Consider the following 9,799-nt stretch of genomic DNA (forward strand, 5'->3'; position numbering starts at 1 on the left):
TTGATTCCAATGTTTTTTACTCATGTAAGGCTTCAGACTTTCACCTTAGTGCTGTGTACTGTCTGATTTGTTTTCGGCATCACTGTGTACTGTATTATGGTAGTCTGCTGGGCACTGATTTTTTTACTGTATTGATGTGTTGGTTGGATGACGCAAACACTTGGGGGATTCACCTTACAGGTGTCACAAATGGTACAGCTATTCCGTCAGTGCCACCTGTCTTTGACACAAGTAATTATTTTTCACAGGAATTATTGTTTTGTTTTTTCCCTTTTCCTGACTGTGCCCTTCTTCATAGTCTTTACTGGTAATTAGATAAGTGGCCCTTGAACCATTCATGAATGGCTAATGGAGAGGCTTTTGTTCTTCAAATGTTACAGTTTTTCTCAGTTGTTAACACACAAAAGCAATTTTCACAACCTTCACTTCATGTACCACTCGCTCGACCCAATTTGGCACTACTTCACACTCCCTTATCTGCATTAGACTCTGACTTTCCTTCTTTACACTGATGTCAATTACACATAACCTTGTTGTCAAAAAGGAGGAGGAGGGGTAGGAGGTAGAGGAGCAGGAGGACAGAGCGAAGGAAGAGGAGGAGGAAGAGTAGGAGGACAAGGAGGAAGAGGAGGACAAGGATGAGGAAGAGGAGGATAGAGAGAAGGAGGAAGAGGAGTAGGAGAAGGACAAGGAGAAGAAGGAGAACGGTCATCTCTAATGAGATTCGGGCCACTGTGGTTGACCATGAGCTCAACCATGGTTTGAGCATGAGGGAGGCTGGCCAGAGGGTCCAACCAAATCTCAGCCGCTTCACAGTTGCTGCCATCATTAGAACCTTCAGGATGAAGAACGGGTACGAAATCTATTTGCCTTGTGTACTGTAGTACCACATATCAATAGAATACAGTGTGCTCACAGTATTTGTATTTTGCAGGACTGAAAGAGAAGCACACCGTGGAGGAAGAACACACACTTTCACAGCCGAACAGGAGACTGACATTGTAAATATGGTTCGTGAGAACAACGCTATCACACTCCGACAAATACAAACTAGGATCCTGGCCTACCATGCTACATTCAGGAACGTCCAGACCGTCAGCTTCTCTACATTGGACCGTATTCTTCGCAGGAATGCCATGCGGATGAAACAGATGTACAGGGTCCCATTCGACCGGAACACAGACCGCATTAAGGAGTGTGGATGAGGCCCTCTGGCCAGACAAGAACCGGAGGCATGATGCCCGGTGGCAAAATATGGCTTGTGTGTACCAAATGAAAACACAAGTTCCATTTTGTGAACAGGTAAGAGATTTGATGGGTAAAGAGTTATCTTCCAAAGGGAGTGTCAGGTTTAGCATTTTGTGTGTGAGGTTTTCAGTTTTGTGTGTGCCGTTTTGAGAAAGCCGTTACTGTTTTGAGAAACGTGTGTTAACAATTGTGAAAAACTGTAATGAACATTTGGTTTCCATCTCTAATGCTTTCAGTCCTTCTGTGACCTGGCCTGACATCAGAGGGTCAAAGTGTGACCCTGGACCCCAAATGGGGTTACAATACTATGCTCACTGATTCCACCGTGGTGGGTGTGGATGAGGGGCCAATTTTGAAAATGTTGACCCCCCTGTCCATAACTCCTAATGGCTGGTCTGTCTGTGACTCTTTTTGTGGCCAACACATTTCTGTAGCCTAAGCATGCTGTTAAATGATAACATCTGCAATTTACTGCCATCTAGTGACGCAAGTGCCATCTAGTGACACAAGTGTACACTACATTAGTGTAGCCTAGAAAATAATTAGGCACCAACTAATCAAATTGCAAATAAAAAAAGCTAAATTGTTGAAATACTGACTTCTATTTATCACTTTACCCCAGACAACTGATAGCTGATATCAAGCTTCACGATTTCTGAGAACTGCAACTTATGTCGAGAAGAACATTTCCATAATTGAAAACAAAGAGGATCTCGGAGTGGAGACTTGCTCATAGGCTCTGGCAGCCTCCTAAATGGGGAAACAGTCAAAAAAATCTAAATGTTACTCCTCTCATGAAGGTGCCAGTAATGGATCTTGTGATAGTAATTACTCTAGGCAGAGCCCAGCAGTGTCCTATCACCACACACCTGTCATCCTGCAAGTTAGACACACACCTACCTGTTACACATGCATCTACCCCCACCCCAAGTCTTCCAGATTTTTCCACTAGATGGAAGCAGACAGTTATTGACTTGGGAGAGCTTTTTTTGTGCAAATCACTAGTCAAAAGACATCATCTTTGTTTGCATGGTAGATAGATGATGATGATGATGATGATGATGATGATGATGATGATGATGATGATGATGCCAGAGCAGTACTGAGTGACATTGGACTTGCACAGTAGAAACCCAATGTGTATGGTGTTGTGGGCCTGTTATGAGGGAGGCATAAACTGAACAACATTGATGAATAGCAGGACATACACTACAGTTGTCTCACCTGTTGCCTTTATTGTACAATAGTTGTTAGGTGGTAAGCAGCATATAGATAGCTAGATGATGTGTTGAGAGCCTATTTATGTCACTTCAGTTACAATATCTTTCTTCTCAATGGTGATAATGAATGTCTAACTGCTGTAACCATTTTCCCAACTTTAGGTCTTTCCTTCCACTTTCCGGTCGAACTGAGAATGCCTTCTGTATGCTTCTGAGATTTTCTTTTCCAAATTTAATTATTTATTCCATCCGTGAAACACCCTCTTGTCTACATTTACTACAAGAGAATGCATTTAACTGAAATGATGTCAATAGCATACATTGCATGAATTTGCTTATATATAATTCCGTATTGACATTGAAAATGGAGGGGACCTTGTTTACCTGCGCTGCAAGAGGCCATGTGTCGGCTCTCCTCCAGCCTTCGCCTCGGCACTGTGGACTGTAAAAAAGTCTGCAGAGGGAGGGGATATATATAAACCTCGAGCCTCTGAAGACCACGACAGCGACAGGTGGCTCCTAGGCTCCACCTGTCTTCCTTTTTCCAGAGGCTGCATGGTGGTGGCCCAGAAAGGATCCGTCATTCAAGAAATGGCATGCTGGTCTGCCAAGGGGACGGAGCGGACCCCCCGTCACCGGATCGGAGGCAGCTGGTCCCAGGTGCTATTTTCACTCTGCATAAAGTGATGGGCAGCCACAATCCCCTCCATGGAACAGTCCGAGTCCACAGTCACCCCTGGTCCACCATGAAGTCCACAGGGAGCGACAAGGGCACCCAGCCCGATGGCTTCCCGTCCGACCTGGATGAGTTGGACAGCGGCAGTGAGAGCTCCGACAACAAGTCTACGGGCGGAGGCTGCAGCCCGCGTCGGGGCAGCGAAGGGCCCAGGCAGAGAGGAGGCAGGCGACTGACCGGCATCAGCAAACAGAGACAGGCAGCCAACGCGCGGGAGAGAGACCGGACCCACAGCGTAAACACCGCCTTCACGGCGCTGCGCACCCTCATTCCCACAGAACCCGCAGATAGGAAGCTGTCCAAGATTGAGACGCTTCGCTTGGCGTCCAGCTACATCTCCCACCTGGCTAACGTGCTGCTGCTGGGGGAGGACTGTCTGGATGGACAGCCCTGCCTCAGGTACCAGAGCATCCTCCAGAACAGCACCAACATCAGCAATCCCTCGCTAAGGCCCATATGCACTTTCTGTCTCGGTAATCAGAGGAAACTGGTGAGTTCTCAACTCTATTCTTCGAGTGGCTGTTTTGACATTGTTTCATTATAGACAACAAAATGTACAATAGTATAAGCTTTTTTTTAAATTGTAATAAGAGTAGGCCGATCAAATTCACGGTCGTCTGTGGTTGTTTACCATTTCTCTGCCTTCACAGCTCAGAGATGGAGAAAAGCTTGCGACTGTCTGACGTGGGCTCAAACTGTCAAGGACGCAAGCAAGCACACTAATGTTTACATGTAAAGAAATCTAGAACTGAAATAGAAAATATAAGATGAAACTTTGTATATATTTGAAAGATTTTAGGATAGTAACACTGAAATGCACTTTCCGTTCCCTACGTGTACGTCTTATCCCGTGTTTTGGTGTAATGTAACTTGAGCCCATCTCTTAAGTTGCACCTGACATGCAGCTATTTTTGTTACAGCCCCACTGCTCCTAAAAAACAGCCCTGCCACCACCCAACCCGTCACATGACGGTAACAGTAGCCTGGTGGTGGTGGTCTTGTACAGACAGACTCTTGGAATCTGATGCCAACTTCATCGTCACTATCTTAAAATGATTCTTTGAGGTCTGATGCTGAACCTAATATGGCAATAATAATTAGCTTGAATACATGTTAATTTAAACAATCTAACCACGCAGACCCTTTCGGCATTATAGTGTGATTGATCATGCTATTGTAATGAAACTGATGGACTCAAACACACTTTATGGAAGAAATCAGTTGTAAACCGAGATTTGGGGTGTTATACAGTATGTTGATAAATGTTTACTAGCATCCATTGCACAATTCTTTTCACATTTCATTATTTGTTTGTGCAACATGTTACTTTGTTCCTTTCAATGATTTGATAAACAGCACTGTATGGCTCAGGTAGATTACCTGAGATTGGGATATGGTTTTCCAGGAGAATATTGTACCCACCCTGGAATTGTTACCTCAAAGACCCCTGAATGTATTTAATACAACTGGACTGTATAGGCCTACCTCTCAATCTATTATTTTTAACATTGTATAAAACTACAGTACTTGAATACCTCATGTCCACAATGAAAATTGTCATTTGCACATAGCAAAATCTGCTTGAGAGAAATGTATTTTTGTAAAGTAAAAATACTTGTGTATTATTTAATTTGTCAATAAACTGTCAAATTATTCTCCTGTTGCACTATGCTTTCAGCAATCATTTCACACGTATATAATGTACCGAGAAGCAAATCATGGAATTTGCTTTACAGCATCTTTAAGACATTTAAGACCATGAAGAAGGGAGTCAGGTGGCTGAGCGGTTAGGGAATTGGGCTAGTGATCTGAAGGTTGCCAGTTCGATTCCCAGTCGTGCCAAATGACGTTGTGTCCTTGGGCAAGGCACTTCACCCTACTTGCCTCGGGGGAATGTCCCTGTACTTACTGTAAGTCGCTCTGGATAAGAGCGTCTGCTAAATGACTAAATGTAAGAAGAAATGCAAGTTTCATTCGTTGTGAAAAACTACAGTAAAACGTGATTCGTAACCTAGACAGACACAAAACAGAACTTAGTCAGACTGTACCCTAAATAACTTTGATAGTCTTTATTCCGTAAAAAAGTCAATTGGTTCACCATGTTAAAGAAAGTAGAAACCAATATGAATCAAATGAGCTGGCAAGGTTTCTTTAAGAGTCAACTGGGAAGGGGAGGGTCTAATAGGGTGACACCGCACAGCATCCTCTGATCACCCTACTTTGCTTCTGACTGATCAAGAGGGCAAAGGCTGAATTCTGGCAGGAGCTTGAGTGGAGCAAATTCCTTTGGCAAAAAGGCAATTATCATCTTAGCTTGCCTTACAGTCACATAGCAAAAAGGCATACTCCAATATGATGATCTTTTAGCTTTACATAAGGGAAGAAAAACTGGCAACAGCAAAGAGAATCTCATGTGGAATGTGAATTTTAAATAAAGGCGGCATAATTACACTCGATACCAAGGGGTTTGTCTGCTTTACGTACAGGCTGACAATTTATGATTGAGGCTTATTTCACAATTTGTACACTGTTAAGTGTACGATCTTTAGACAAAAGTAGATAAGGAGTCATTTGTCCACTACAGCCCTTCAAATACGTCCAAATTGTTGAGGGGGCACAAAAAAAAAAAAAAAAGAGGTAGAATGGGGGGGTAAAACGAGCACTTCTGTGACAAAAGACTTGTACGGCTCCGGCTGCTACTTGGTGGGTTAAGATGCACGTCTGGGGCTCCAGAGCTCTAGTCTGTTTCCTCCTCATCAGACTCAGACTCTGGAAGAAAAAACACAATACTGCGATGACTAAAGTGGCCTAGCGTATTTGACATGCCATGGGATGTAACAAAGGTTTTAGAAGTGAGCACTGTTCCTGAAAACCACATTACCTTCCTCTGCGTTCTTCAGCCACTCCACAAACTTCTTCATCTGCTCCAGGAACACGCTTTTCCCTTTAGCCACATGGGCTTCCGTGTACCACTTCAAAATGGCCTCTTCGCTCAAGACGTCCGCTGGAAGGAGGGGAAAGGAAAAAGGTTAACGAGTGACAAAGCTGAGGTGGGACTGCAAACGGTGAACAGGAGGATCTCAACACTCACCTTTGTAGAGGAGGACCACGATCTTCTGGAAAGCTTTCATGAAGTGGATGTTGTCATAGCAGTACTCCTGGATCTTCAGCATCAGGGTGATCTCAGACAGGCCCTGGGAGGTGAAGGCCTTCAAGAGGGGGCTGTATTGCTGAAAAACACCCCAGTGTGTCAGAGATTACCACCTATACTTAGCCTTTCCATATCACGGGGCAGTTCATGCGGCTGTTGAAAAGGTAACGGTGGCCCATACCTTCAAGTGTTTGATGGCTTGTTCTGTGACCAGTTCTTCCTTCTTGTTCCACTCCACACAGCTCATCACACTGGTCCATATGATGCCAATCATGGTTTGCTCAGAGATGTTGGTCTTCTTCATCTCCTCTCGGACATACGCAATGATCTAAACATTGGCAGACACAAAAAAAAAAAAAGCAATCAGTCAACTTGCTCAAGCAAACCCCTTGACTTACAATTTGAATGCTGGTCAAAGTCCTCACGTCTTTATGTGGTTCCCCTCGTGACATCAGCTCCTGGAGCTCTTTCTGGAGCTCCTTACGGGCCCCGATAGACTGCTGGTTCCGGGCAAAATCAGCCAGCTCCTTCAACCCTTCATCGGTGAAATACTTTGAAAAATACTCGCAGCTTCTTTTGTTGGCCGGGAAGAGTTCCTGGAATACGAGAACGTGCAGATTAGATATGTTCATGGTCATGGACAAGTACTTCCAACATTTGAGTTACATTGTAACAAAACCACCAGTGAACATGTTTACCATCAGCCTGTTGTCCATGCCCACTTTGCGGAGACTGCCAGCAACAGAGTTGATGTCCTTTTCATGAATCCAGGACTTGAACAGTTTCACAGCAAAGGCTGCAGAAACACCTGGGGAAAAAAAATGAAATTCAACCACAATGAGCTAATACCACATACACCTTGTACTTTACAGTTTGCAATGTTTTCTGTGTTTGACTCACCCTCTTTGACAAGGTTCTCATTGTAGAGACTGTTCAAGATGGAAGCAGATATGTTCCCATTGGCTAAAAGGATGCCAGCCAGCATGGCAAGCTTGTTGCGTTCTGACTCAGTGAACCCTTTCAAAAACAGCAGCAACTGAGGGAGGAAGGATTTCATGTATTATTTTACATTTTAGTCTCAACACAACACTGAAACTAGAATGATAGTCTATGAAATAAATATAAATAAAAGCCAAGATCAATTACATAAACAATTGGTTCAGCAAGTACAAACATGTCTCACTTTGCCTCATGCAATACAATTCTAGTCAATTCCACACCTTCTTGATCTCCTCTTCGAACCCTTTCTCCAGGTACTTGTAACGCCTGATCAGCTTGTTAAAAACCTGCAAAAACATTAAGAAATGAAGTGACTCAGCTCAATCAATAACCAATATATTAACCCCAAGACTAATGTGTCATGGACAAGTAAAAGGAAATGTTAATATATCATTTAAAGGGCTGTGTTTGGCGTTTCTTACCTGAGCATATGCTTGCATTGTCTCAAGGTCCTCTTGTGCCGTGAAAAGGCAGAACTCTGTGCGGGTCATGTCATCAGACAGAGTTCCACCTGGGGCTGCAGGTGTTGAAGAAAAATAGATGGTTAATGCGTTGGTTTGACAATTGTATAACAGTCTATCTGGCTGCCCATCTTACTTACCCAGCATTCCGCCAGCCACCAGGATGTCAAACAGGGTCTCAGCATACCGGCGGTAGTCAAGTTTAGCTCCAGAAGCATCAAGGAATTTTGCGACAGCTTCCAAATCAGTGCCAGTTTGATTCAAGCCTTGTACGATACTTTCTTGAAACTGAGTAGGGTCAAATCTCTCCTTTTCATCTGATTGAGGGAAATAATAATTCATTCATAAAATGTCAAATGCATTAAAAGTTGCCCAAAGGAGCCCCAGTGTTTCTAATCAACAGTGGTCCAAACAAATGACAGTTTCAAAATGTACGTTTTACATGAGCAATGTATTTAAGAATTATAGGTTGGTTCACATTTAGATTCACTACAAGCTAACATTATCTTGCATGCGTTAATTAGCTTGCTTGTAAGCCTACCTCTTTTCCTCGTTTTGAAACGCTGGCCGGTTAGCGTTGGCTTTTGCTGCTTTTGATTATTCATAAAAGACACCCTGCAAAAGAAAAGTCAAAATTAATAATAATGTAATAATAATTACATTTTTTAAACAGTTGAGCTATCCCATTAAATTAACTAATAGGCTATGACAACTAAGACAGACTACATAGGTGGACAGGCTATGTTTAGAAGCGTGTTCAAATCAGCTAGCTCGCTGCTGAAGCCAACTCGCGATAGCCAACTAGCCTAGGCTAAGCTTATGGAGAAAATACTGAACACCACGACCAACCCAGTTAGTATAAGTGGTCACATATGATTATACCGTATAAAATCAGTAAGTGAACGTTAGTTTAATTGGATAGCTAAAAGGTACCGTAACTAGCTAGTGAGTTAGCCTTGAAATGTGGTCTGCACACGACAAACTCAGGCCCCAACCATGCGTTGGCGTAGAAGGCCCTGCCCTGATGTGGACGCTATTCCAACAAACTGGTACTGTCAAAACCACACTGACAAAGCACACAGGGTGGCAACATGAACATGCAGTTAAAGCAAGCTTTGTAGTCTGGTGCTAGCGTTTGCTGGCTTAGCTGCCGAAACGTATTTGGTTGGCATAGATAGTGTAGCTTCGCTAGCTAGTTAGCTTGTGTCGTGTTAATGTCGTCTAGCTAACTAGCTATCGAGCCGACCGGCTACAGTAGCAAATGCAGTAGACAAAAAGTCTACTATAATATTAGAACCGCTTAGATCCACAAATCAACCGAGAATCGTATCAGCCTGATAAGCGTTAGAAAAAGACCTACCGAAATTAATGCCGATAAAAAACGGTTAAGGAACGAGGGAATTTTATTGAACTGTTTCAATCCTCCTCCACTAAACAAAAAGACCCAACCCTCGAGAACAGATTGAGGACTTTTACTTCCACGCATGCGTGTTAAAAGCTGTGCAAGTGTTACTAGTTAATAGTTACAGTGTAGGCCTAAGCATGTTGAAGCACATTCTATTCTGGATAGTGGCTACGTTACGTAAATGATGTACATGTTTAGTATTTACTTGACATTATTTCGTATTGAGAATATTTTCGGGTTTTATTTGTTTTTCACTGTGGGCCGGACTAGCCTCTTAATATCAAATCCATTGGTTCTAATTAATTACCCCCCTCCGCTAGTGCACAAAGCGCACATCATCTGAACGCCAAAATAAATTGTTACAGTTTAATTCATTGATATAGGATAAAACAAAATATGTGTGAATTGATAAATAGCTTAACATGATATATAAAGAGTACCAGATTTGAAGGGACAAAGCATTCTAGTAAGTAAGTAAGTAAGTAAGTAAGTAAGTAAGTAAGTAAGTAAGTAAGTAAATAGGCTAAGTAAGTAAGTAAGTAAGTAAGTACATTTTATTTATAAAGCACACTCACAACA

General features: G+C 42.8%; 2 protein-coding genes across 4 annotated transcripts; one reads left to right on the plus strand and one right to left on the minus strand.

Annotated features, from left to right (window-relative positions):
- Positions 1-3,049: 3,049 nt before the first annotated feature.
- Positions 3,050-4,859, plus strand: si:ch211-246m6.4 (transcription factor 15). 2 transcript variants are annotated; one of them, XM_062446837.1, is made up of 3 exons: positions 3,050-3,694; positions 3,855-3,936; positions 4,125-4,859. In XM_062446837.1, exons 1-2 carry the CDS (start codon positions 3,065-3,067, stop codon positions 3,885-3,887), a joined length of 663 nt encoding a protein of 220 aa, XP_062302821.1. In that variant the 5' UTR covers positions 3,050-3,064; the 3' UTR covers positions 3,888-3,936; positions 4,125-4,859. The 2 variants fall into 2 exon arrangements, with proteins under 2 accessions (XP_062302821.1, XP_062302820.1); XM_062446836.1 differs by having other exon boundaries at positions 3,855-4,859.
- A 390-nt stretch (positions 4,860-5,249) lies between these two features.
- bzw1a (basic leucine zipper and W2 domains 1a) lies at positions 5,250-9,310 on the minus strand. 2 transcript variants are annotated; one of them, XM_062446834.1, is made up of 12 exons: positions 9,176-9,310; positions 8,357-8,430; positions 7,956-8,132; positions 7,777-7,871; positions 7,576-7,641; positions 7,256-7,391; positions 7,054-7,163; positions 6,781-6,951; positions 6,537-6,683; positions 6,296-6,434; positions 6,086-6,208; positions 5,250-5,973 (listed from the first exon to the last, which is right to left on the minus strand). In XM_062446834.1, exons 2-12 carry the CDS (start codon positions 8,418-8,420, stop codon positions 5,942-5,944), a joined length of 1,260 nt encoding a protein of 419 aa, XP_062302818.1. In that variant the 5' UTR covers positions 8,421-8,430; positions 9,176-9,310; the 3' UTR covers positions 5,250-5,941. The 2 variants fall into 2 exon arrangements, with proteins under 2 accessions (XP_062302818.1, XP_062302819.1); XM_062446835.1 differs by lacking the exons at positions 8,357-8,430; positions 9,176-9,310 and having other exon boundaries at positions 7,866-7,871; positions 7,956-8,033.
- Positions 9,311-9,799: the final 489 nt, after the last annotated feature.

Source organism: Osmerus eperlanus, chromosome 21 (assembly GCF_963692335.1).
Source record: "Osmerus eperlanus chromosome 21, fOsmEpe2.1, whole genome shotgun sequence".
Taxonomy (NCBI): domain Eukaryota; kingdom Metazoa; phylum Chordata; class Actinopteri; order Osmeriformes; family Osmeridae; genus Osmerus; species Osmerus eperlanus.

Coding starts and splice junctions, on each gene's coding strand:
- si:ch211-246m6.4 (XM_062446836.1), top strand. CDS start 3,065: ATGCTGGTCTGCCAAGGGGACGGAGCGGACCCCCCGTCACCGGATCGG. Junction 3,695..3,854: donor TCGGTAATCAGAGGAAACTG/GTGAGTTCTCAA, acceptor CTGCCTTCACAG/CTCAGAGATGGAGAAAAGCT.
- bzw1a (XM_062446834.1), bottom strand. CDS start 8,420: ATGAATAATCAAAAGCAGCAAAAGCCAACGCTAACCGGCCAGCGTTTC. Junction 7,164..7,255: donor TGAGAACCTTGTCAAAGAGG/GTGAGTCAAACA, acceptor TTTTTTCCCCAG/GTGTTTCTGCAGCCTTTGCT. Junction 5,974..6,085: donor GCTGAAGAACGCAGAGGAAG/GTAATGTGGTTT, acceptor TTTTTCTTCCAG/AGTCTGAGTCTGATGAGGAG.